The sequence below is a fragment of the Gobio gobio genome (assembly GCF_949357685.1).
Source record: "Gobio gobio genome assembly, chromosome: 24".
Classification (NCBI taxonomy): domain Eukaryota; kingdom Metazoa; phylum Chordata; class Actinopteri; order Cypriniformes; family Gobionidae; genus Gobio; species Gobio gobio.
In genome coordinates, this window is record NC_137120.1 from 33,783,990 (window position 1) to 33,811,770 (window position 27,781).

Sequence of the window (27,781 nt, forward strand, 5' to 3'; positions counted from 1 at the left end):
AGTAAGGAATAAAAATAATATGAAAATTTCACATAAATAGAAAAAATATATATATTTAAAAAATTAAAATTATATTTCATTTTAAATAAATAAAAATATATATAAAATTCTAAAAATATAAAATACTAATAACTATAGTAAGGAGTAAAAATAATAAATAAAACAATACCACAAAAAGAAAATTATTTGATTAATTAAATAATAAAAAAAAAAAAAAATATATATATATATATATATATATATATATATATATATATATATATATATATATATATATATATATATATATATATATATATATATATATATATATATATATATATATACATATACATATAGGAGAGAAATCTATCACAGTAAAAAAAAAGAAAGGATTGCACTCAACTATTTAGAAAACAAAAATAAATGTATACATAAACACAATTTTGATGAATGTGGACTAAATGGCATCCAGCAGGGGAACGAAATGGACCATTATGTTAAAGTCATAATTTCTGATTGGAAAAACCCTAACATGGATTACTTTTCTGAACAGAGTGGCTCTTAAAAATGCATTATGAGATAGCAGAGCATTGTTAATACTTTAAAAGCGCATACTCATGTACTTATTCGTTTCAAAACAGAAACCGCCTCCTCTGCGCGTTTGAATGGTTAATTAGTTCAAGCTCACCAATTAAAGCATTGAAACAAAGTTCCCATTACTGTTGCAGGCTTTTATGAAAATCACAATAACGCTGTCAATAAAGGCCTTCGCCAGCCATAGACATTTTCAGACCTTGTGTTACAACATCGTATTTTTGAACACAAATAATCAATGATGAAGGGAACTAAACGTATAAATACGTCCACATATGTGCAGTCTAATTAATTGCATAATTTTGTATTTAATTAAACAAAGGTTGCATTATTTAACACAATAAGCGAGTGAATCTTTGCTAACCTACAGACATATTCTGTGATATATTTCAAACAGAATTCAACAACAGTTTAGCTAACTGGTCATATTTCTGACCCTCCTCGAATTATGTCTTCGGGAAATGAGATGTGAAAACTCTGACCCCTTTTTTTAATAAGATGCGGCATCCCTCAGTGGACGAGAGTCCCACATATCTCACCCCCAGATGTTTGTCATAGACAGTGAATATTTTTAAAGGCTCAGAGCCTGTCCTGAACTCCAATGGGAAGCAAAAAAGAAGCAGGACGAGAAAAGGAAGGAAGGAAATGAAAAAATGAAGGAGACGTCTTTCTCCCATGCCCCTTTGAAGTGGGGCGTCATGCATAGCTGGCACGGTTGGGTAAGAAACAGGCCGTGTTGCTCAAGAGACTAAAATCTTTCCCCTCAAGACGTCGTCTGAAGTGTTTCACTATAAATTGGCCCACCTAGCTTTGAGGATTTTCCTTTGTCCCTTTCATGTTTGTTCGTTCTTGCGGGATGGCAGCCGACAGCTGAGGTTATAGACACGTGGGGTTCGGAGTAGAGGACGAATGGGACTACAAACCGATGTGATCTGGGAATTGCAGACGGACAGTTCAAAAGCAATCCCAGGAATCTCATTTCTTTGTACAGTGGACTGGAAGCCCGTCCTCTAACTGGTCAAAGAACTGGTGCTGGGATCTCATATCTCACTTCTTTTGTTCTGTGTTCCTGTCTGTTGTCATTCTCAGAGGATTGAGGAATGGTGGAAACTTTTTAGGAAATAAAGACATTTAGTGAATCTCAAGAGACCTGCATCAAGTTAAACACCTATAATTGCTGTTTACACTTGGGAAATTGTTTATGTACATGTATAGTTCCCATCATACACCTCACTATCTGTTTTTTCTCACACAGGAGTGGTTTTCCACTACCGCGCGCCCCACGACCGCTATGCGCTGTCCTTCTCAGATGCCACAAGAGTTTGTCGGGAGAACTCTGCGAATATCGCCACGCCGGCCCAGCTCCAGGCCACTTTTGATGACGGATACGACAACTGTGATGCCGGTTGGCTGTCAGACCAGACTGTGAGGTCAGAATGAGATTAGTCCGTTTTTTTGTGAACCACAATCGACCGTTCGCCTTGGCGTTCTCACACCACACACGTAGAGAAAATAGATCACGGAGCAAAGAGGACACTGACAACATGCCAACAGACAGGCCAGAGCAAGTTACTTTTAATATGAAACGAAATTGAAACAACAAATAGAGACAGAGCGACACGCGTCATAATCTGAAGACCACGCCCACCGGGGGGGAAAACAATCAAACCGTCTCCAATGACTTTACATTGCGTGATGCGGCCTTTTTGTCATTTCGGACTTATAACAAAAAACTGAACAATGTATAAAAGCTGATATGTGACAAGGTGTACAGCAAACAAGCTAAACAAAACCCAGAAGCAAAAACCCAGACGTTTTTATAAGCTGTTGACCCAAAAAACGAGCGTTTAAGTACAAAAAAGTGGATTCAGGCCATTGAGACAGAGCGTGTGGGTCATATTACCCTGAGAACTACGACGACTAGAGCGGAACGTAATCAGCGACAGTAAATATAATATATAAAACGGACATTTTGATACTTAACAGTGACAAAATGTTTACTGCACACATAGACATATTGAGGCATACTGAGTGTCAGGATCCCAAAATGTACCCATTCTTCCTGCTGAAGCTTCACTTCATATTGCCTGTATCCACTTTTATCTTATTAAACACTAATTTTTTTTGGGTCGACAGCTTACAAAAACTTATTTCTGTGTTTTTTAGCTTGTTTGCTGTACACCTATCAGCTTTTAGACATTGTTCTGTTTTTTGTTATAAGTCCGAAATGACAATGAGGCAGCCTCCCGCAATGCAAAGTCAATGGAGAGCGTTGGATTGTTTCCCCCCCCGGTGTGGGCGTGGCCTAAATACGCTCTGTCTCTATACCGTTTTGTGGCTCTTTGATGTGTCGTGATCGCTGTAGCGCCTCCGTTAAAGCTGCTCGTGAACCGATCGTCTCTTCCTTCTAGTTCATTGATAAGCATCACATTAACATGAATGAACACTAAAAGAAATGTAATTTCAACCGCGGAGAGACATCAGTACACACCGTTTTTCAAGTTCAAGTCCACCGACGTTAATCTACTAACTCTCCTAACTGCTTTGTCGGACAAAACGGCAGATTTGGCGATGTGATTGGTCAGAACGCCTGTCAATCAAACTCGCAGCGAAGGGTGAATTGGAAATGTGCATGTATATTTAGCATTTAAGATGTCTTTGAACATGTTTGTGTAATTGCGTTCCGAATTTATTTATTTTTCATTTTAATTATTTATTTAATATTTTAATATTGTATTATTTTATTTTTTACATTTTCTTTAGTGTATTTATATTTATTAAAAAAAATCAACATGGCAATTTTTAAAGAATATTTTATTTAATTTTATTTTTTACTTGACAAACATCTAGTATTTTATTTATTATGGTTGCACACAAACAATGAAAAAAATACAGGTTACAGGCAGGGCTTGACATTAACACCTGCCAAATGGGGGTTTGTTATAGCAGTGGCATGTAACGCAGTCACTCCTATTAGCCACATTGGCTGGTTGAATTATATATATGATATATAGAATAAATTTTTCTTTTAATATATGACATATAAATTGTAGTCTTTTTAAAAGGCATTTTAACTAAAAAACTAAGAGCAATGTAGCGTTGTTAAAAGTATCAATGTTTTGATACATATCCATTAGGGCTGTGCGATATGACGATATATATTGGATGGATGAAATCAAATTTATTGTTTCAAATTATGCACTTCGTTTATTTTGTGGTGTTAGTTTAGTGAAGACGAAAGTGATCTGTCTTCAGGGCTCTGCTCTCTGTGTCACAGAAAACTGAAGTGCCATGTTTTCCATATTGATGTTATTGAATGGTGTAAAACCACTTGAATGTTCGAACTGGCAAGCCTTTAAACACATACATTTCACACACTTTCGTGAGGACACTGTCTGCGTGTGTTTGAGTTTGCCTCCGCGTTGCTTCCATGCCACTGAATGGACAGGGCGGAGTCACGTGTCTACACACGCTGTAGTATGTTTTTAAGGGGAAAGTATTAACAGGATTAAAAACCGAAATAACCAACATGGAAAAATTACGTTGCTTAGAGGTTCTGAATTTCGGTTGCGATTACTTTTCGATTAATCATCCAGTCCTACATCAGGTGCTAAAAATAAACCACAGATTAAAACGAACAGGCTTTTGCCTGCGGCACACCATATGAGACTCGCGAAGATGGAATAATCTGAATCTCATTCATCACGACTTGTTTCGTTATTGGATGAATCAGCGTTTGTGAAAAAATCTTTTAAAGCTGCTGTCTGTAACTTTTTACAGATTTACAAAAAATATATAATGAGAATGTACAACATGAATCCATTTTCCAAACTGTGTTTTTGTCTCACCCTGAATCATTATGGTGCACTTATAATAAGTGTTTATATTGGGACAATGTTCTTCCGCAAGATGCATGCAGTTCTGTTTATTAACCGCTAGAGCGCAAAAAGTTACGGACTACAGCTTTAAATTAATGATTTAATGACAAACACCTCTAAATAAAGGGAGAAAATGAATCACATATTAATGAGTACATATTTTAAAATGTAAAAAAGAAATAGTCCTTTCCATGTGGTCAATATAGTATAAACTATTAATTGATTGACTTTACAGAAACGGTACTATATCGTGATACATATCGTTATCGGGATATGAGATGACATATATCGTGATATGAGATTTTGGTCATATCGCCCAGCCCTAATATCGATACTGAAATCTGAAACGCTTACAATACTCATTTTCCGCAGAATAGATACACAATACCAGCTGCGCTTCTCGCTCTCTCATCTTTCCAACAACGAATTGACACACAAACCCGCCTCCCCTCCCCTACACACAAAATAATATCAAAATGCCGGTCTTGGTGAGTATTCACCTAAACACAGTCAGTTCTGTTTCAAGTGAATGTAAACAGTTGAGAAAGAAAACGCATGTGTAACAGTATAATGGATCAGTGTGTCAGGTTATAAAGTGAGAGCAGCCTAATATTCCTAATAATTATGAGATAATATAAAAAATATCTAATTGGCTGTTTTTCCCGTGGTATCGATGTCAAAATCGTGGCCAGTGAAAATGCAGTGGCTAGTAACTTTGGAAAACCACTAGCCACAAAAAAGTTAATGTCAAGCCCTAGTTACAGGTCTATAACATAAATAGTATACAAGGTATATGATAAAAAGTTGAAAAAACTTTCCAGATTCAGACACATGCACATATTTGGCAGTAAAGACGTCTTTGAACATGTTTACATAATTCTGTTCCCCAGGGAATCTCTTAATCTTCCTTTTAATGTCACTTATAAAACTATCACTTTGTAGATCAGAACATATTAGACAAAAATTTCAGCTGCCTTGCAGAAAAATTGGTCCCCCTGGCATGAAACAGAATAACGCAGCTTTCTTCCGAAGGAATCCTGGGCTCAAAGGGATTTAATAATCAGCCGCTCTAATTAATCGTAATATCTATAATGTATTGACTGTATTACAGCACCGTTTCTTCAGGCTTGCCATTTCTGCATGGCTGAATGTCAGAAAGCTATTGATTTCAACATTCATATTTACTGCATATTGTCAGCTCATAATTGAGCCGGGAAGCCTGGCCCTCACCGCATAAAAGCGTGAGCAAGCTTTTCCCTCCCTGCCTGGAAGAGCTCTAATTGGGCCATCTCCAGAGAAGTTTGGCTACACATCAGTGAAGACGCAAACGCGCAATTAGCGCAAGCGTATGGAGACATCAGAGATCTCTAGACTGGGATGGAAAATATGTAGGCTGTTTTAATGGTTTTATATAACTGACTTCAATATTTGGGCTGCGCAAGAAACCCCCATTGCTATTTCTCTTCGGAAACCCTGGAGTGCCGTGTATAATCTCTTAATCAGACTTTAGCCAGCACCGCTGCGCCTTCCAAATCAATGCGCTTTCGAGTAATTGCACAGTTTATCTTACTCACTCCTCCCCTCCTTGGAAATACTTCCTGGTTTGTTTTGGCTCCCTACCCAGGTATCCCATCCAGTCCCCTCGGCCTGGCTGCTACGGCGACAGGGAGGACTCACCTGGCGTGAGGAACTACGGCAGCCGAGCCCCCGATGAGATGTTTGATGTGTACTGCTTCGCCAACAGCCTGCAAGGTACCACAGATGCCTTCAGTTACAGCTCAGTCATCCAAAACTGTGTCTTTAAATGTCCTCATGAGCCTCAGACGTCGTAGATGCATGTACCTGCTTGTTTCTCAACTCCCTGAACACCTAAGTAGGTCACCATCCTTTCAGCTCAGCCCAACGATTTATGCCACAACTTTTTTAAAGTGCACATCCATGTGTTTCAGGCAGGAATGACAGTCCTGTCTCCTACTGTGAAGTATTATTCCAAACTGTCTTAAAAGTTTAATGCCTGGTATATTCACTATTTTTTAAATTGATAAAATATTTTTATATATATATATATATATATATATATATATATATATATATATATATATATATATATATATATATATATATATATATATATATATATATATATATATATATATATATATATATATATATATATATATATATATATATATATATATATATATATATATTATTTATTTATTTGTTTGTTTGTTTGTCCAACCATCCCCTCCTTCATCCATCCATCCATCCATCCATCCATCGGAAGAATAGAAATAATTTTGTTTTGTCCTTTTATATTACTTAGAAGTTCTAACTTGTGGTAATATTTAATTTAATTTAATTTAATTTAATTTAATTTAATTTTATTTTATTTTATTTTATTTTATTTTATTTTATTTTATTTTATTTTGTTTTATTTTATTTTATTTTATTTTATTTTATTTTATTTTATTTTATTTTATTTTATTTATTTTATTTATTTTATTTATTTTATTTATTTTAATTTATTTTATTTATTTTATTTTATTCAAACATCCAGATTAGAATAAGGAAAATAATAATAAAAAAAAATTCAAGAGTATGAAATACACAAGTATAGAAGTGGTCCAAGTATAGAAGATAAATGGCATACAAAGTACATCATATAAAGTTTTGAAAAGACATTGAAGGTTTTTTTGCTTTAATTTTTTCCAGTTCTGTTAGAGTTTTAAAGTAATAACTTTGCTATTGTGAAAATAATTAAACACCGCTTTCTCTCAAAAGCACTTCAGCATTCACACTATAAAAAAAAAAAAGTTTTATAAATAGTAAAATAAATAAAAAAAGTGAACAATACTCTGTTTTTTCAAAATTTTGCAATTACCTTTTTAATGGGTATTGTATTAATGGATTCTGTATGCAATTTTGTGAATATTCAACCAAATTTAGTTTATTTATAAGGTTTATTCATAGTTCTCATGTTACAAACGGCAGCATTCTTATGAGGAATTAGCACTTATACATCGCATGTACTCTCCATCTTTCCTCTCTCTCCAGGTGAAGTATTCCACACCAGTGTGCCAGAGAAGTTGAGCCTGGCATCTGCCTCCACTCACTGCCACACCCTGGGAGCTCAACTGGCCACAGTCGGGCAGCTTTACCTGGCCTGGCAGGGTGGCCTAGACCGCTGTGACCCCGGTTGGTTGGCCGACGGAAGTGTGCGTTACCCCATCAACCTGCCCCGGCGTAACTGTGGAGGGGACGAACCAGGAGTACGGACTGTTTACCACAACCCCAACCGCACTGGCTTCCCAGAAACTACCGATCTCTTTGATGCCTTCTGCTATCAAGGTTTGTTGAACTAGTGGCCTTTCTCTGTTTCTGAACAGGCATATACTTTTAGGTTTTTTGACCTCAATGATGAGTTGAAGAAGCTTTCTTTTCCCACTTTAAAACTTTCATGAAGAATTCTCTTACATCTGTTATATATCATTTCGGTACATATTTCAGAATAATTTATAGGCCGCAACATCAAGCGTTTCACGAACATTAGAAAAATGTAACATGAGGATTAGGTTAAATTTGTATCACGGACGGATATCTGCTTTGTAGTTTTTTTCATTAACGAGACTATCTTACTCTTTCAGAGAAAAGTTTTGAAGAGCAGGCGGCGATACTCCACAAGACCCTAGAAAACTCCGCTCTGAACTCTTCAAGCGAAGAAGAAATGCAGCTCCAAAGAAACGGAGTCTTCCCCGAACCTTCAACTTGGACCGGTCTTGTCGATCTTGAGAAGGAAGATTTCAAGTCCATCATAAACAATGAATCTTCGGAAATCTCAGAGGAGCATGTCGTAATTCATCTTGGGCCTGAAGAAAGGTCTGTAGACTGGGAAGACAGTCCTAAAGATGTTGTTGAGAATCTTCAAGGAGGTTCGGCGAAAGAGGAGACAGATGATCCCGATGGTCCCTATGTATCTCCTGACCCGTCCTCAACTACACCTTCCTCCTCTACGCAAGCTCAGACCAGCAACAGCGTCATTTCCAACTTTGTGAACACAATCATGAAGCCATTTAGGTACTGGACGGGGACGGGAGAGCCTCAGATACCAGCCACAGAGTCCAGCCTCTACAGAGGAACCTCAGAAATGGTCCCACCTGGCAGGACGAAGCCAAGTAGAGGGAAAACAAGCAAAGGAGGTGCTGATAATGCCATTGTGGAGCCAAATACTAAGGGATATTCATATAATCCTTCCTCATCAGATCCAGATGAAGAGCTCTTGGAGCAGGAGAAGGAGGTGGTCCTAATGGCTGCACAGCAGGAGATAAAGAGTCCAAGCAATTCTCATATGGATCATCCATATTCACAGACCTTCACAGACAGTTTCAGCGGACCCCCCAAAGGTATGATAGGCTCATCCAGAATTTAAGCACAAGAGTTTAAGCATATCAAATTATTCAAGACTATGGTTTGGGGGTTGGGGGTATAAGGGTCTTTCTTCGACTTTATGTCTCATGGGTTGATTTTTATTAAAAGTACATAGACTTTTCAAAAGACTTGTTTAATTGATTTTCCCAATTGCACATTTTCAATCTTAAAATATGAGTACATTCTGATAATCCAAACAAATATTGAAATAAACATACACGAATATTATTGCATATCATTTTAGATTTATTTTTCTATTTTTTTGTTATGTCTATCACTCATTTGTGGCATCATTTCCTATACAAAGAACACATTTGTTAGTGTAGAAATAAAAAATACTAGTGAGAATGTGAAAACTGTTGAAGTCTAAAAGTGCCTATAGTTGAAGAAACACACATGAACATGAAGTGAATAGAACAAAAAACACTATTTAATTTGTTGTGAATGGAAACAAGGCTTTCAAGGAAAGTGGTACAGCCTGTTCAAAATACTATACTGTCTTAAAGTCCTACATTAGTTCACAATTGTCACTGTTACCCACATTTATTTTATTCACTGTAAATTACTGGAAGGACTTTTTTTTCCAGTATTTCTTCAATTGAACTCAGGTACACATTTCGGCATTGAACGGACTGTCCCTGAGCATACTATGTCCTACAACAACTTGCAGTTGAATTTTAAAAACAATATGGCTGCAAATGGTCCTTTAGGCACAAGCCATCGAAGTGTAAGGTCACCGACACAACTCCTTCTCTGGAATACGAGAGTGGGAGGGTCGCTGTAGAGGTCACAGTGCTGAGATGTATTCTTGCTTCCTGCTCTAGGGCTTTTAATGGATATCAATGTCTGTCAAATCCGTGCCAAGTAAAGCTGCATAGCAGGAGAAAGCAAAATGGGATCCAACCTCTGAAAATTTAGACCGTTGCGAGCCTATAGGCTGGGATTGAAGCATGTCTAACTGGTGTGGTTTTAGCGCGATGGGTTTTTGGCAGCAGTCCGTTCTCAAGGCATCATCAGTACAAATATCCTCCCCGCAAACCAAATGCAACAGGGAACATTAATGTTTAATGTCGGGTGAAAATCCAGCTTTAGTCAGCATGCATTATTTACTTCCGAATCTAATTAATGTGCTTTGGCCGAAACCGCAGGCACCGCAGCAAACTCCAAGTCTCTCCCAATTATACAAGGCGTGATCATCGCCAGGGACGAGGGGTGTGTGAGAAAAGGCACTGATTCCGTTCGTTTTTCCTCCAGCAGAGGTCATTTAGCAGAGCTCGGATTCACTGACTATTTCACCCTTCGCTGCATGCCGCTCCGTCTCTCCCCTTGTTTCGAATTGCATTACATGGAGGCTGTAAAGAATTCAGAAATCCCAGCCGTTTTTTAAGTGAAGTCGCAGCCTTTCTCACAATTGTGACTTTGTATCTCACTATTGGGATTTTTTTTTCCCCAATTGAAACTTTACATCTTCAAATTGTTGCTTTTCCTCCCAATTGGGACTTTTTATATTATGACTTCTGCGACTTTATATCTCTTAAATGTGTCTTTGTATCTCAAAATTGGGACATACATTTATCACACTTGCAATAGCTTGCTATGATTTCACATAATAACTGGGACTGTATCACAATGCAACTTTATATCACAAAATTGTGACTAAAAATCAGCTTGAAAAATGGCTATGAAAAGTCTTTTGGAGCTTTTTTTGTGGATGCCACTTGGTTTGATCTTATTTACAAGTTCAAATATTGTTTGGGGCCACTGTATATGGGTAATTTTCCTATACTGTAAACTAGGGCTGCACGATTATGACAAAAATAATAATCGTCGATTATTCCCTTGAAATTGTAATTGAGATTATTAATTATGGTTATCAAAATGTACATTTAATGATGTTTTGAATAGCTTAATACCATAGTTTGAAGCAAATGCATGCCATTTTTTTATATATATATATTTTTTTTAATTCTTCCTGAAAAACTAAATGTTCCCCTAGGGCAGGGGTAGGCAAGTTCAGTATAGAGCCGCTGTCCTGCAGAGTTTGACTCCAACCCTGAAAAACCCTCACCTGCCTATAGCTTTAGGCCCTGTCCACACGAACACGGGTATTTTCAAAACCGCAGCTTTTTCTATGCGGTTTGGCTGTTCGTCCACACGCAAACGCAGTATCCGGTTACTGAAACCGGACTTTTTTGAAAACTCCGGCCAGGGTGAAGTTTTTTAGAAACTCCGGTTACAGCGTTGTCGTGTGGATGGTGAAACCGGAGATTTAGGCTTGTTAAGTCAAAATATGCGCCGTTCTCTCCTTTGTTTGACATCAGTTTGTGCGCCGTTATCGCTTTTGTTTAACGTTAACGTTACATGAGTGGAGTCTATGCAATGGCGGACGTAGCTTTTAATAACTCTGCTAATAGCGCTTATCACATGTAGCCTATACAGATACATGCGCAGTTATCTCATTGTATTGCAGAACAGAGGCGCCAGAATGCAATAATACAACATAGTAAGGCAAGTGTGTGAAGCTTCAGTCCACTTGAAAAACTCCGGTTATAAAAATACCTGTGTACGTGTGGACTAGGCCTTAGTAATCCTGAAGACAATGATGAGCTTGTTCAGGTGTGTTTAATTAGGGTTGGAGCTAAAGTCTGCAGGACAGCGGCTCTCTAGGACTGAACTTACCTACCCCTGCCCTAGGGTTATTTTCCTGATTGCATTCGCACCGCCAGTCACTCTGAAGTGATGTAAGCCATGCTTGTTGTTTTGACTTTTATTTTGACGGCGCGAATTACCTTTCTTTTATTTTCTTCTTAGCATAAAGTTTGAGAGGTCCATCTATCACTGTTTTCCATGTTTGTGGAGTCAAGTCACCTTTATTTATATAGCGCTTTTTACAATGCCGATTGTTTCAAAGCAGCTTCACAGTGTTAAACAGGAAAATAATGCAACAGAATTTGATTAATCTGTACAGCCGCTCTGGAGAAAACAGTAATGTAATCCAGCTCAGTTCTCAAATAGTGTCAATGTGGACAGATCAGTAATATAGTTGAATATTTAGTGTCCCAAACTAAGCAAGGCAAAAGAGGCAAAGGTGGCAAGAGTTGGAGCTCGTTAATATATAGGCTGTGTACATGGCTTTTTTAAAATGGCGGGGGCTACCATGCTGGTGTTTTGCGTGCATTCGACCAGACAACTTAACATGCTCCAAACACACCTCTTAGTAATGTGAGTGGAATTTTTTGTTTTGTAATCGTGGCTTTGAACGATTACGTAATCGTGGCATCCATAATCATAATCGCGATTAGAAATTTGATAAATTGTGCAGCCCTACTGTAAACCCTAAGACTCAACATTGGTTTGAGTAGGGCAAACTCAAATTAAACAAATTAGTTCAATCTAAATTATATTTAGAACTTTATTTTTCTTTTGAGTTCACGGAAATGATAATTTAAGTTATCTGAATTGTTTCATTGTTTTGAGTTTTATGAACTTGTCTCTTTTAATTTAGACAAACTTAAATTTACCTGAAACTGGGCTGGGATTTCTATTTCCCAGCATGCTTTGCCATGACACTCGAAAGGGAGAATAAATGCTAAAATTACGTGTTATATAATGGGTTTTTTTTGTGCAAGATTAATCTTACTTGGGGGATTTACTTAACTTAAAAAAATGTATGTTTACCAACTTATTCGAGTTTACAGTTTTGTTTTAATGGAAGATGCTATTTAAGTAACTGCTTTTATACATCACTTGGACATGTTTAATACCATCACAGTCGTGTGATGGCGGAGAGTTATCAGTTATTCATATCATTAATTGCTCAATTACTTGGTTATGTAAATTGCACCACGTCCATGTAGCACAGTCCTGAATAATTCATTATCATTTAATATTTCATGTTGTGTACCGAACATATGGTCTGTGAATATCTATTCTCGTGGCTTAAACGCTAAACGCTGCTTGTTGCCTTTAAGGCAAATCATGTTACCTTAGCAGATATCTGAATTATCCATGCATACGTTTTAAAGTAAATACTTAAGGTAACGAAATATTTCTTCCACACAGCCAGCGAAATCTTTGTTTAGGACCAAGTGCTTTAAGAGTCAAGTGCTTACAGTATTTTTGCTTTATTGCACACTTCATGGTGTAAATCAAGATATTTTTGCTTTATGAACATAATGATTTGGGTCTTATTTTGTCTAGATTTACTGTTAGAAAGCATTGGGAATTAATAGCACTGGACAGGTGCATGATGTACGAGTTCTTTGTGCCGGGGCAACATAAAGAAAAAAAGCCTTATTACCTGGATTGCTTTCAAAATGAATGTACATTTCATCCCTGTTTCAGCCGGGAGTCAAGTGTTACCCTCTGGGAAGAAAATAAAGGTCATTTTAGCTACGCTTGTAGTTCATTTTTCCTTGGAAACAGGGGTTTGTTTAAAAGATAGGTGTGTTGAGACCGATAGATTAATTGCTGGATATCTCCAGGGCATTGACGGATAAATAATGACAGTTCTATATCGAGCTGCACGCATTAAAGTTAATTACCATAGTTCTGGGGCGGGAGCATATTTTGCCTGCTAATTAAACATACATTTAAATGAAATAATCTCCTCCCTAGCTACGTTAATCACAGTGTCTGGTTTCCCTGCAGGAGCAATTGGATCAGGAACGGCAGATCCGACTCTTTCTTCAAGTCCTTTAGCATCTAGAAGCTTCGGTTCAATGAAGAGCAGCCAACAAATGTGGGCGCTAAAGTCCTTGAAAGCCTCCCCAAGCAATAACAGGCATTTTATAACTCAAACAAGCAGTCCAATGGAAGCCAAAAGGGGTGTTTTGGAGATCATGACCATTCCCGTCTCCAGGAACAACCCTGAGAACTTCTCCGGGGAAGGGAAAGATTTGAACGAGGACAGTTATCCTATTCCCAAAGGTCCTCTGGCGTCGTTATCTGCAGAGGAAGAGAAAGATGCAGAGGGAAGTGGAGGGAAAGACTTACCGTTCACCCATGACAGCCAAATGAAAGGATCCGATGACCACGGCGTCCCGCTGGAGACCACTGTCAAATGGCAGCTTATGAGTCTCCAGACGACCCAACCTACTGGCGCTTCCAGTTCTTCTGAACCCAAGCACGTGGAACCGGCCAGCACAGTTGAGGAAGCCAGGGGGGAAATTGCGTACGTCCTTCGGCCCATTGAAAAACGCAAAAACAATCCTTCGAACAAAGTCAATGTGCCTTTCGTTAAACGGAAGCAAGACGTAGAGTTGACCAGGGCACCGGAAGTACAAACTTACAACATGCCCACCACACCGAGCCCTGTCGTTCCCAGCAAGGACAGACAAACAATTATGTCAACCGAAGTCACCCCTTCCCAGTCTGGAGAAGAAACCACTACCGAAGACATTTTGTGTACTCCAGATCCAGCCATTTCTAGCACGTGGTTACCTGTGGTTCAAGAGGAAGTAGATACGCCACTACCGACAGTTCTTACGGTACCAACAACCCAAGCTGGACCTACGGTTCAGCCTATGAGTCCTGATCCAAATCAGGCTGAGTTCAGGTCAGGAGGGTCGGAGTCGTTTGTGTCAGCTCATGGCTGGATAACATCCAAACTGGTTCCTATGGAGGAACCTTCCTCCCAGACCACAGGAAGTCCAGAGAAGGACAGCACAAACACAAACGCCGCCGGGTGGGAAAACAGCCCCTCCAGAAGTTCAGGTAAATCGCTCTTCAGTTACGTTGTGTTGAGAGAAGTGCCTGTTCACAGCATGAACAAAAGAGGTTTGTTTGTTTGTTTGATCTTTTGTTCTTTCATTCTTCTATTTCCATTCTTCCATTATTTCATCGTTAAGTTTTTTTTCCATTTGCTCATTCGTTCCTTTGTTTATTTTTTCTTTTGTTCATTATTTCATACATTATTTACTTTTCCCTTTTGCGCTTTCATTCTTTCTTTTTTCTATTCTTTCTTCTCTTAATATCATTCATTCTGCTGTTTCTTTCAGTTTATTCTTTCTTTCTTCAAATCTTTCTTTCTTTAGTTTTTTCGTTCAACCATTCTTTATTTTGCTATTCTTTCTTTAACTTTCTTTCTTTCACTTTTTATTCCATTCTTTCCTTTCCTCTTTATTTCTTTCTTTCATTCTTCATTTTTGTTCTTTCTTGTTTCTGTCTAACTCTTGCTAGTTTATTTCCTCCTTTTTGTTCATTTAATTTCTTTTTGTTCTCTTTCTTCTATTCTATTGTTCTTTCATTTTTTAATTATTTCCTTCATTCTTCCATACTTCCTTTTGCTCTGTTTTCCTCTCTTTTGTTCTTTTTTTTTTTTGCGTCGTAAACAAACAGATTGCAAAGAAGTAAATTGCTGCAGCCTCAGAGTAATTAGAGGGTTAGGGCCAGTGCAATTAGAGAGTCTCGGTAAGGCAGAGATCTTAGTCTAAAACAAATCAATGTTGACAGAAGCCAGTAGATGTGTTCCGTAATTGACTCCAGTCTCACTCGAGACTATATGCATGTTTAAAATGGTGCTCTATACATAAGCTCAACCTCCCCTTGTTCAAATCGATTTCTTAAGGTGGGAGTTTCAAGTGTCTAAGACCCCAGAAACGCTCTACAGCAAACAAAGTAATGATCTTGAAAGCAGCTCTAGTAGACCTCTGGCATGGAATGAATCTAAACAGACATAAGTATACAAAAGAATCAATCAGTTAACATGACTGTACATTTTGCAGCTTTTGATGCGACATTTTAAACTATGTAACAACAGAACAAAAGGTTTTTTCAAGGTCTGTTAAAAAAAATCAGTGCTGCTGAGCTTTGAATGTTTTTATATAAAAAAAAACTGTGAAGAACTTTGGATTGCATGGCAACAGACGTGACAAAACTGCTGCTCATATCCAACAAATGTTTTCAACTGACAGTGCAGCTCAGAGAGAAACTAGCATTTGAGTGGGTTTTTGCCAGAGGATTTTTTTTCCAGAAACCCGGTTGCTTTTGAGCACAGAGAGCAAAGAGTCCTGTTTGTCCTCCTTTTCCTGAAGCGCAGGTGGAAGTTCATAAGCCTTTTTAATCAATGATCTGCCGGTGGAGAGGCTGCTGTTCTCTGCCTATCCCCCGAGGCCTTTTAGGCGTCAGAGAAGTGGTTTTTGAAAAATAGCCGCCGTCACGGTAGTCATAACACCAGCACCAGACTGGCCTGCCCTTAATTAGGGAAGCACGTCGCTCTGCGATAAGACGAGGAGGTGCTGTGTCTTATGTGACTTGGCTGTTCCATCACTCTCACTGACACAGCTTGGAGCTGTTTGCACATGGAAACAGACATGTTCATCGGTCTTTGTGCGACAGACAGGTGCACACAGACTCGCACACATACTATATACACTCTTACAGACCCACACTATTTTATTCTGTGGGGTAACAATGGAATTATTTTGTGTAATAAATTTTACTGTGGATTTTATATATATATATAAAATAAAGCGTATTTTGTTACCTTTTGGAGCTTGGAAGGGTTCAGTTTGAGCAGATGTTTTATACCATCATCACTGACCTCATCAGAGCTCATTTCTCAGTACATTCAGCATCTTGCTCATATTCGCCATCTCAAACATATTCTCAAAACTATCATTTTCAACATTTTCAAAATCAATATTTTGAAGTGACAGCGACCCTAATATTTGATTGAATCGCTCAAGTTTTGCTGATGATTCTTCCTATTCTTTAGTTTTCTGCCTGCGGTAACTATGAGTGAAACGTCACTTCATCATTTTGTATCAGACATTGCATTGCACTTATTCATTCATCAAAGATTAAATTATTGTTGTGGAGGAAAAAAATAGACTTACACTGTTACACAGCTCGGGTCGTTAGCGACCCTATTTCATTTTTACAAAAAACTAATGGGAAAACAGACACTTTTATTATTGTATCATTTTTTTCTTCTTATATTGTTTGTAATTAATTGTTTTATGAATACTAAGAAGGTTGATGTCTAACTTTAAAAAATAAATGAGGAGGAGGGTAGTGAATGATGTCCCGGGTCACTAAAGACCCGAGGTATGCGTTTAAGGGTTAATAAAGCAGACATAAGAAAACAGACATGGCCTTTCTGGGACAGACAGGTGCACTTAACAAATATACAAATACTACATACACTCTTAAGGTCCGTTCACACCAAGGACAATAACTTTAACAATAATGATATAGTTCTAGAAAATGATCTAAATATAAAAGAAGTCCACGCCACAATTATAATGATAACGGGACAGAGAAACGATATCTTTGGAATCACTTTCAGAACTTTTTTTTCCCCCATTGATGAACAGTAAAAAAAAAAAATAGCCAATGATATCCTCCGCTGCTGTGGACGTTAATATAGTTATCGTTATAGTTATCTTATAGTTATCATTCTTGGTGTGAACGGACCTTTACAGAGTGCAAATATTTTTATTGAGCAGGTTAATAACCAAATTTTTAGTGTTATACTTTTAAAATTTTATTTTAACAGGCATTATTTTAAAGTCCCCTTGTAGTCAATAATTTTATCCAAAATGTGACAAATGAATTTTTTTTCCTGTGAATTCTTATTATGCTTAATTTAGTATACGTGGAACCATGAATATGCTAATTAGCCCCGCCTCCATTCACTCAGGGACCCACTCTCTCAACTTTACTGTAGTAAACGCTGCACAATGGTATCATTCTTTACAATGTCGGACACATAACGGTTATTAATATGATTAGCCTTTTGTTTGACTTCGTTATCAAACCGCAAATAATGTGTTGCTAATGTTACACAAACCATGTTCCCATTTTCCATTTCCGAGTCAGACAGCGGCCTTCTAAACATTAGCATCCTTAGAAACACTTTGAACATCATAAAACGTCAGTGGAGAAAGGCATATAGTTTATCATAACTTCATAATATACATCATGAACATAATTCACCCGCTATATTGATAAAAGTACCTGCTTTTTCATATCAACTGAAAAATATACTGGGATAACCTGGCTTGCTTCTCTTGAGACTCCCCTGCTTCACAGCATGGTAAATTACAAGGGTTACAAAGTAGTTTGTGACGTCAGAAACACCAGCGATTTTTATTTTTTGTTTTGTGGCTTCTCGTTTATTAGGTTTCACATATACCACATACTTAATTCTTTTACAATGTAGTCCATTTGCAACCAATTGTGTGCTACTGTTGTTGAAACTCTGAGCAAAATTTGCATTCTGCTCACTGCCCGACTCTAAATTATAAAGGGGTTCGGACGGACAACAGAACGCCTGTGAGTTATTACCCCCCAGCTCCTTAAAATGAATCACCCTGCCTACAATGTAATACACAATGAATATATGATCACTGTAGTAAATTCAGTGAGGAAAAGTTTCTAAAAACATCATCTGTATTAACTCACAGTTACCATGGGGAAAAGTCCCGCCTACCTTTTTTTCCCCTCGTTAAATATTCTGTTTTCAGAATACATTACTTTCCCATAATGCCACAGTAGTGCACTGCATGCATGAATCTGGCTTTAATAACTTGCGAGTTACTCACACTAGCCCTGAAAGCGAGTTCAGCGGAGATAATGATTGCATCAGAGGTGAGGAAGCTAGAACGACAGCTTCCAATGTATCTTTCAGTCTCCATGGAAGCTATGCGTGCTGCACTTGGCTTTGATCATGTGAGCGCTGAGCGCTACTACTGTTTGTCGACAAGCTAACAGTTGTACTTGCAGCTAACTGAGCTGCCAGGCTCTCTCCAGGCAAACATCACCCCCTCCTTCAGATGGTTTGTTTACTGTCTCACCACCCACACGATCCACAGGGTGGTCTTATGTTTAAGGAACTATGATGTTTATTATATGTGTGCCCACTAAAGCAGCTGTAAACATCGAAATGTCAGCTCTTGGAGCGCAAATATTTCGATCTATTTTTTAAAATACAAATTTAAGGACAGGGAAGAACATGTTTCTGTCATCCTTTTATAGTTTTTTATTTATTTTTGTGCCTTTTGTGTCTTTATAAGATAGTACAGACTAGGCGAGATGAGAAAAAGAGCAGGAACAAGGACACAAACCTGCATCACCCACATGAGAACTAAGGGCCCTATAATAACGATTTAAGTGCATGGTCTGAAGCACATGGCGCAGGTGCACTTTTGTCCAAATCCACTTTTGCTAGTTTAATGACGGTCCAAAAGGGTTGTATCTAGTCTCTTAATGAGTCATGGGTGTGTTTTGGCGTAACATGCAATAAACCAATCAGAGTCTCATCTCCCATTCCCTTTAAAAGCCAGTTGCGCTCGCACCATGGCGGATTCGCTATTTACATGGCGGAATTTGCGAGCGGAAAGACTGAACGCTTCTCCAGAGAGGAATCCTTTTATTTTTAATATTTAAAAACGTTTGTGTGAATCTGCCCTGTGTGTGTAATAAGCAGAGTGTACGCACGCTGTGCACCCGTCTATAGGCGCATATTACTAACACAAAAAATACTGTGCCATTGACTTTAGACCAGGTTTTTGTTCAGTTCCTCAAAATAGCAACGCGCCAACACCTTGTTTTCAGACCAGCACGCCCATGGGCGAACAGATGGGCGCGAGTGAATTTGCTATTTAAACAACATGGCGCTGGATGTAAAAATGATAACTGCGTCTGGCTGAAACTAGCAAAAAAACACTTGCGTCACACCTGGCGTCGCATTGAACTGGGTGTATTATAGGGTCCTATGGCTCTAAATATGTGCTATACCACTACACCATGGCTCTGACAGATGTATTGCTTTATTAGTGGTGGTGTTTGAATTGGACAAGTTAGAAACCACTTATCAGTGCCCTAGATATGACACCTTAGCAACTAAGGTCAACTTTGGTCACATCATTACAGCCCTATACTGTTATAGTGTTTATTAATAGTTTGAAGTTTTGGGAACATTTTTTATTTTGATGGTGCCCTTTAGACAATCTGTTGACTATAATTAACTTTGTAACTACATCTCAACTAATGATGTTTCATTAACATAGTTTTGGAGGAGCATGTAAAAATAATCTATCCAATAAACACTTCATCAGCAATCAACACATCTCCTCTCAGGCCTATATACACAGTCGACTCACTCACATTCCTCGACAGTTTTTCAGCATCCCTCCACCACCTGATTCCTCTCTCTGGGCTGGTTCCTACCACAGCCAGGGATACGGGGGCAGTACTTCAGGCCAAACTGCAAAAAAAAAAAAATTTTAACATGCAAGAACAGAATGATGACAGTTTCATTACCGAACGTCTCTACTCCAAAATCCGACCACAAAGACTGAATGTTCTCTCATGGTAGAAAGTTTTGTTAACTTTAAGTTCAAGCGCGGATACACTTTTGTCAAAGGATGTCAGGACAGCCGGGCTATTGTCAGACTGCCCGCTCCCATCCAAAGAATATCAGAGTTACAGACCGCTACCGTCTTTGATTTGGAAATGTACTCCCGCGCCGCAAGAAAACCGATTGGTTCCCGTGGGAGAGCCACGGGAATGCAGATCTCTACCGGAGACCTCTCCTCGGACAGCACGCCAAATACGCCTACTACTTTACTCTATCTAACTTATTTGTAAGTGTGAACTTGTGAAACTTTTGGTAGAGTATTGGTAAAGGGTTAGTAGACTGGTAGGGTTAGGGTTCTGGTTATTACAATAATTTGACATGTACTAGCAAAGTTACTTATAGTCAGTAGAATGTCTGATCAAAGCAAATTGTTAGCGGATATTAAGCAGTCTACTAAGGGCCTGATTTACTAACAGCTTGAGCCAGCAAGTTAGCGCCTGACCTTATTGCATATGCATTTGTAGGAGTTTCTCTTTCCCTTGTGTTTGCGCCATTATTTACTGCCCAAAAAAGCGCATCTTAAACCAGAAGCTAACGGGAAGATTGCGTTGGTCATTATGGAAATGATCCGGCTGCGTCTGTGTTCATTAATTTGCCCATCGTCACGCTTCAACGCTCAACGTTTTTCTGGAATTGCGTTCTCACACTAATTTGCCCTGTTTAGTAAATCTGGCCCTAATACTCTAATGAGAGTTAGTTTACAAGCAGGTGCAACTTAAACTTAGACTTAGAAAACTTGAATGTCCTCAGAGAGGCAATTTGTTATGCAGTACAGACATATTGACACATAAACCACAACACAGACATTATCCACATACACAATATCACAAAATACTAAAAAATAAAATAAAATAATTTAAATACTTCACATTTGTTCTCCAGTCATACCCCTCCCCATACCTCATTTGATTGGGTTATTGCTATTGGAATGAATGAGTTTTTCGCTCGGTTGGTTCTAACCTTAGGGTATCTATATCTACGACCAGAAGGGAGAGGCTTGAACTCCACTGAAAGTGGATGGGTTGTATCCATGCTAACCTTATCTGCCTTCTGTGCTAATCTCGTCAGATATAGTTGGTACAGGTCTACCTGTTGTTTACCAATGAGTTTTCCACAGGTTTTAACAATCTTCCCCAATTTATTTCTGTGGGTGATTTTTGAATGTCCATACCAGCATACAATACAGTAGGAGAGAATAGTTATAGTTACTTATAGTTAACAGAATGCCTAAAGAATGTCTAAATACCTAACGTAACTGGAGTTTTCATTTTATTTTATTTTTATGTTATTTTAGTACATTGTTAAACGAAATGAAAATGAGAAATGTTTCATTGGCAACTAACTGAAATAAAATAAGCTTTTTTAAATATTTTATTTTAGTTAACGTTCATTTATTTCAAGTAACATTTTTTATGGTTTTAGTTTTAGTTAACTATAATAGCCCTAACCCTGATATTAAACTCCTGTTTTGGTCATAAGCTATTTTGTAAACTCATCTTCCATCATCCCACGCTCAGCGTTTTGATAAACTTAGTGCGAGTTCTGCCAGGTCGGAAATTGAACCAAAAGCCTGATGTTCCTGATATCCAACGGCCTCATTGTCAGCGCCGGGGTGTGTGCGCCGTTGACCTGGATTGAGTCGGGAACACTGTGATGAAGTATCCTCTTCTATCTGATTATACATGCTGCTTCAGGTTCCCTGCCGACTGGGCTGTATCTTGCCGGAACTGAATAGACCAGACAGCTCTGACTCCCTCCACACCCCACTGAGATGCTTATTTTAGCCTCCCCTATCACTTTGAGAGAGAAAGCATTTAATGTGCTTTATAACATACATGCGTGCAAGCATTTACCATGCAGTGGTAAATTTTACTTTCAGATGAAAACAAAAATTACTCTTTCCCCACCAGCGTTTTTAAAAAGAGTTGCCAGCCACCGCCAGGGTTTTTACTAGCCTGAATGCCAGCTGAACTTAGCCCTGCCCACAACATTTGAGGTTGGGAAGTTCTATCTGGACTTGATCCGTTGTGGAGCAACTATGCTCGAACCAGAGCTGTTTGGACCAATCAAATTGTCAGGGCGGGCTTTATACGATGATGGACAGATGATCAACAGTAATGTAATCATCCACGTCACCAAAGAGCGCTTGGGTTGAACTTGTTTACTAAATGGAGAACTTGTTCATATATGCATTCACCTTTACCATTTCTCTCAAAAATTATGATCGTGTTGGTAAGTACTCTGTGTATCCTTAAATGTTGACAACTATGCTTTTCTCAACATACATCACTTACTCCGTTGCTCTGATTTGTTGTAGGTCTATCCAATTGAGTACAGAGGCATTTTCTTTCCTGGTTCGGTTGAAGCGCCCCATAATCACAGCCCAATGGAGCAGTATCAGACTCATATTCTGACTAGAATCTGTCACATGTCTGTCTTGTCCTGTGTAGCACATGTGGTGCTTTTGTCTATTCTAGCCAGTGCTTGTCTTTGTCATGTTTTGGTATGATGTCTTGTCTCTGGTCTCTTGTCAACCCTGCTCATCTTTTTTTCTGGTTATTGGTTAATTTGCCTCACCTGTTCACCCTAATTTCCTGCCTTGTTTGTGCCCTTTATAATCCCCTTGTGTGTGCAGTCCTGTGCTGGATCGTTGTTTGATGTTTCCTGTTTCCCTGACCTGTTCTATGTTTCCTGACCCTGGTATTATGTTTAGTTTTGTTTGGTTTTCCACCTCGTGGGTGTTTGTTTTTGATTTGATTTAATAAATCTTTACTTTCCTCCTGCAATTGAGTCCTCACTGCCATTTTCCCTTGCGTTACGTGACAGAATCTGAGTATGACGATGTCAGGCTAGGGTTTTTGATCGTTTTTCACAAAAATGTAATGGCCCTTAGAATATTTTGTTGTTTGAATATCTGAGCATGCAATATATCAAAACAAAGAGCAGACCCTCTGCTTTTAAACAAAAAAAGAAGTTTTATTCTAGCTTCATGCATTCCTTTTTTATCAACACTTATGGGTGTTTCATAAAAAAAGCAACATTTTGAACAAAAAGCTGAGAAAATCACGCTTTTGTCAAAGACTATATGAGGTTTTATTAACAAAGTTTGGGAGGAACACGTTCAAATGATCTATCCAATCATCATGTCATTCTAACCAGCTGTCAGCAATCAGCAATCAACATGTCTACCCAATCAGCACAAGTGAAGGACTATATAAATACCCAGTCTCTGGCTGGGTTCGGGCCAAATACCGAGCTTGGAGCCCTCTCCTCGGACAGCATGCCAAATACGCATACTACTACGCATACTATTTACTATCTGATTATTTGAAATCCAGATCAGATTCAGAACGATGATCAAACACAGATGGAAAAGTCCATCAACACCACTAATGCATGAACAATCCTATAGCTCATCCTGGGTTGCCATTTTTGTTTGGACCAACAAAAAGCTGCTTTGTTTGAAAGTGAGTTCTGTTGTACTACACATTTTCGTGGGCGAAATCCAGCAATTTCAATATGAATCCACACGATCATGATTTTGGTGTGATAATTAGATTTCCACATGTGGATTTGCCACGATGACAGACAAAAAGCTGCTTGGTTTAAGAAGTGACTTTCAAACAGTGCTTCGTACATTGTCCATTTTCAATAGTGTAGCAATGTGACCACACCTTACTCTTCAATTCGGTTGTCAGTTCCATAAATATCTAAACTCAGTATGAACAGGGACGGATGAATTACTCAGAAGAGGAGTGACTCCGGATTTAGTAGCGGTGAATGAGAACCTTTTGATTCCACTTCAAGCTTGCAGATGCGTTTTGTGCATAAACAACTGCAGCTTTATCAGAATACTCTTCAGATACAAACCCAGCGACATCAAATTATGTTCAGCAGGGCATATCAGCCGAGACAAGCAGGAGATAGAAGGGGAAAATGAAAGAAGGAGAGAAGAGGCGCGAACAATAAGGACTGTTGATGTGCCTAGCAGCCTGAAGCCTACAGCATGGAGAAGCTTCAACCATTAACTGTGTGTCAGACTCTCCAGGCACTAACAATAGCACAGACACTCTTCTCTCTCTCTCGCTCTCATCACATTTTTTCTTCCATATTTCATATTCATAGGGAGATGAAATCAGCTCTTGTCCCTTGCACCAAACTCTTGCATATCAGAGTTTGTTATAGCATCAAACCTATTAATAGGGATGTTTAATGTGAGATTTTTTAGTTATTTATGCAAATCTCAGGATGCGTGTGACACCGACAGGCTTTAATCTTTTCGTTGTAGTGCTGAGGTATGTCAAGACGGGGATATTATTGGAACGCCGAGGTGTTCAATGTCAGGATTATTTTAGGATTTTCACGACGAGGATGAAGTTCAGTGCCTTTCTTGCTGAAATCTGACCTCGAATTGTAGGTTTTAAGTGTTTGAGGATTACGTGCCCGTAAGTGCTTTGAATTGTCTCTTTTTCGTGTTTCTTGGGTCTAAAAAAAGATTTTTGAAACTGCTTGCAGGTAAAAAACGAGTAATAAAAGAACATCATGCTGTTTTGACGTAGTGTCAACTCTTATTTATGTGATTCACTTGCGTTTTCAGACACCATAATCCCTGGCTGTAGGATTTTAAGCCGTTTTCAGCAAGTGTTTTTGTGTGGTAAGATTTACTGTAGTCATGTTGGCTCAGTGATCTCAAATGTTGGCACATCCGGTTTGCTTTTAGCATTTCTACCTGAAATGTGTTGTATATATAACATAATTGTCTGCTTTGGGGGTGGGGGGGGGGGGATCTGCTGTTATAGAAACAGTGCTGGCAGGTAATTAAGTAAAGGTAGCAAGTTCCCATTCAGTCGGTCACGTTCGACGTGGGATCACTTCTAGGAGCCCCTATCAGCTTCGAGCTATCTAGAACCGGCCAATGAACAAGCGGCGTGCGAGATTTGCATCTCGCGCTTCGCCCCGCACTGCGGGTATAAACAGGAAGCGAGAGCAAATGCACGCTGTCATTCACTTCGGAGCCAAACGGCAATCGAAGACCGCTCATATTGAGTTTGCTGCTATCAGCAAGATTTAAGAAAGAGTTTGAAGAACCGGAGAAGAGGAGAAACACGTGTTGGAGAGACGGCACATTCCAGCGGGATCGCGGAAACTCATCTGCTGCCTCTGTGGTACAGAGAAAACTGCTGTTTTCACAGCAACAAATTTCTGTTGGTCTGGTTGGGCGTTTTCCCTGTTTTGAGTACAGGCACGGGCTGCACTAAATCCCGTGCGCTGTCGCGTTTCCCCCTGAGTGCTTCAGCACAGAGCGTTTCCTCACAAAAAGAGCTTTACGGGTGACGTGCCGTCCTTTTCAGGATGTCTTACCACCCGTGCGTTTCTGGATGCGGTCGTTCCCTGTCCCCTGCTGACGGTCACAATCGCTGTCTCACGTGTTTGGGCACACAGCACGCTGAGGCGGCGTTTGTGGATAGTTCGTGTTCCCACTGCGGGAACATGACTATCTCGGAGCTAAGATCGAGACTCTCCTACCTCCGGGCTGGGGGAGTCCCCTTACCCATCCCACGAACTAGGTCTACCCCTAACCCAGGACCTGCTTCTTTGGATGGCCAGGGTGATCTGAGGATTACGTTTAGGGCAAACCCGCCGAGCGATCCTCCGCAGGCCCCTAATCCCTCAGCTCCGCAGCCGGTAGAGCCTCCAAGAGAACCCACTGGACCCTCCCACGGGAGACCAGTGGTGACTTTTGGAGCTCCAGCGGACGAACAGATGTCGATCGCTGCATCGGAGGGGGAGTTTCAGTCCTCGGGGGATGAAGGGTCAGTTGTACTGCCTCCCTCTGGGAGAGTGGCAACGGCTGCCCCGGACCCTGAGATGGCTGCTATGCTTGCCCGGGCCGCCGAAAGGGTTGGGCTCGAGTGGAACCCTCCACCGTGTCCCGAACCCTCTAGGTTGGACGATTGGTTCCTCGGGGTGGGTCGCGCTGGTTCTCAGCGTCCCGCCCCGACACCTTTCTTCCCGGAGGTGCATGAGGAGCTCACGAGGTCGTGGACGGCACCTTTTTCTGCCAGAAACCGGCCGAGTGACTCCTCCCCCCTCACTACCCTCGACGCCGGGCCAGCCAAGGGTTACGTGGGGATCCCGCCAGTGGAGCGCGCCGTCGCGATGCAACTGTGTCCGGCGACCGCCTCTAACTGGCGCGGTGACCCACGTCTCCCGTCCCGGGCCTGTACGTTCTCTTCCGGTCTGACTGGGAAGGCTTACAAGGCTTGCGGACAGGCTGCGTCCGCCTTGCATGGCATGGCGTTGCTTCAGGTCCACTAGGCCCAAGCACTCCTTGACATGCACGAGGGTAGGCCTGACCCAGAGCTCCTCCGGGAGCTCCGGACGGCGATGGACCTCGCCCTCCGGGCGACGAAAGTCACCGCCCGTGCCATCGGTCAGGCGATGTCCACACTTATGGTCCAGGAGCGGCATCACTGGCTTAACCTGGCTGATATGAGGGAGACCGATAAATATCGGTTCCTGGACTCCCCCATTTCGTCAGCTGGGTTATTCGGCGACGCGGTCGAGAGCTTCGCCCAACAGTTCTCGGCCGCCCAGAAGCAGACGGAGGCGATAAAGCACATCCTGCCCCGGCGGCCCGCTGCTGCCTCCACCCCGCCGCTGGCGGCAGCGCCTCCGACTACTCGTCGCCGAGGACGTCCACCCGCCGCCGCCTCCACCCCCGCCAAGGCATCGCAGCAGCCTTCCACCAGCCGACGGCATGGGGCCGGCTGTGGGAAGGATGTCCAGCCCGCTCAGGCCGCTGCCAAGCCATGTGGCAAGCGTCGTCGCAAGCGACCCTGAGACGGGCCGCCCAGAGATGGAGGAAACTGCTCTGAGGGAGATGGCTGCAGCACCACTCCTTCCCCCGGAGGAGGGCCGGGGGAAAATCTTTTGTTTTTCTGTTCCGCCGCTGGTCCCAGTGCCAGCGGCACCCAAAACATCAATAAAAGAGCAGTTTCCAATATCTCTGGGTGCCAAGAGAGCGCACTTGGCGGTGGTCGACACTCCCATGCCTCGCCACCCTCAAGTACCTCTCCCTTCGCCAGCAGGGGACGCCGGCTGTCGGGACGCACACAAGCGGCCTCCCCACACTCGCACGTCCCCTCCACGGATGCAGGTAAGTGTTGCACAGCACACTCAGATCCGCTCCCATGGGCCGCTCCCATGCCGTCCGAGCCGGATCCCTGCGTTCCGCCTCGCTTCCCCGCTGCGGGTACGTCTGTGGTGCCGATGATCCCCCTTGCTCGGAGTCTGGGAGCCTGGCTAGCGCTTCCCAGCCCGTCTCGGTGGCTCCTCCGTACCATCAGACTCGGCTATGCGATTCAGTTCGCCCGGCGTCCCCCCAAGTTCAGGGGCGTTCACTTCACGACTGTAGTGGAGGCGAACGCCCCCGTGCTCAGGGCGGAGATCGCTGTCCTACTGGCGAAGGACGCGATAGAGCCGGTCCCTCAAGCTGATATGAGGTCCAGGTTCTACAGCCATTACTTCATTG

At 40.7% G+C, this 27,781-nt stretch overlaps 1 protein-coding gene across 1 annotated transcript in view; it reads left to right on the forward strand.

Moving 5' to 3' along the window:
* The window catches only part of ncanb (neurocan b), a gene marked incomplete at both ends in the record, with an annotated part of 135,038 nt that overhangs the window by 22,263 nt on the left and 84,994 nt on the right, over positions 1-27,781 (forward strand). The window contains 5 exons of the mRNA XM_079807022.1: positions 1,832-2,006; positions 6,079-6,206; positions 7,512-7,805; positions 8,102-8,857; positions 13,533-14,597. Coding sequence (XP_079663148.1) covers positions 1,832-2,006; positions 6,079-6,206; positions 7,512-7,805; positions 8,102-8,857; positions 13,533-14,597 — 2,418 coding nt within the window. The remainder of the gene's footprint in view (positions 1-1,831; positions 2,007-6,078; positions 6,207-7,511; positions 7,806-8,101; positions 8,858-13,532; positions 14,598-27,781) is intronic.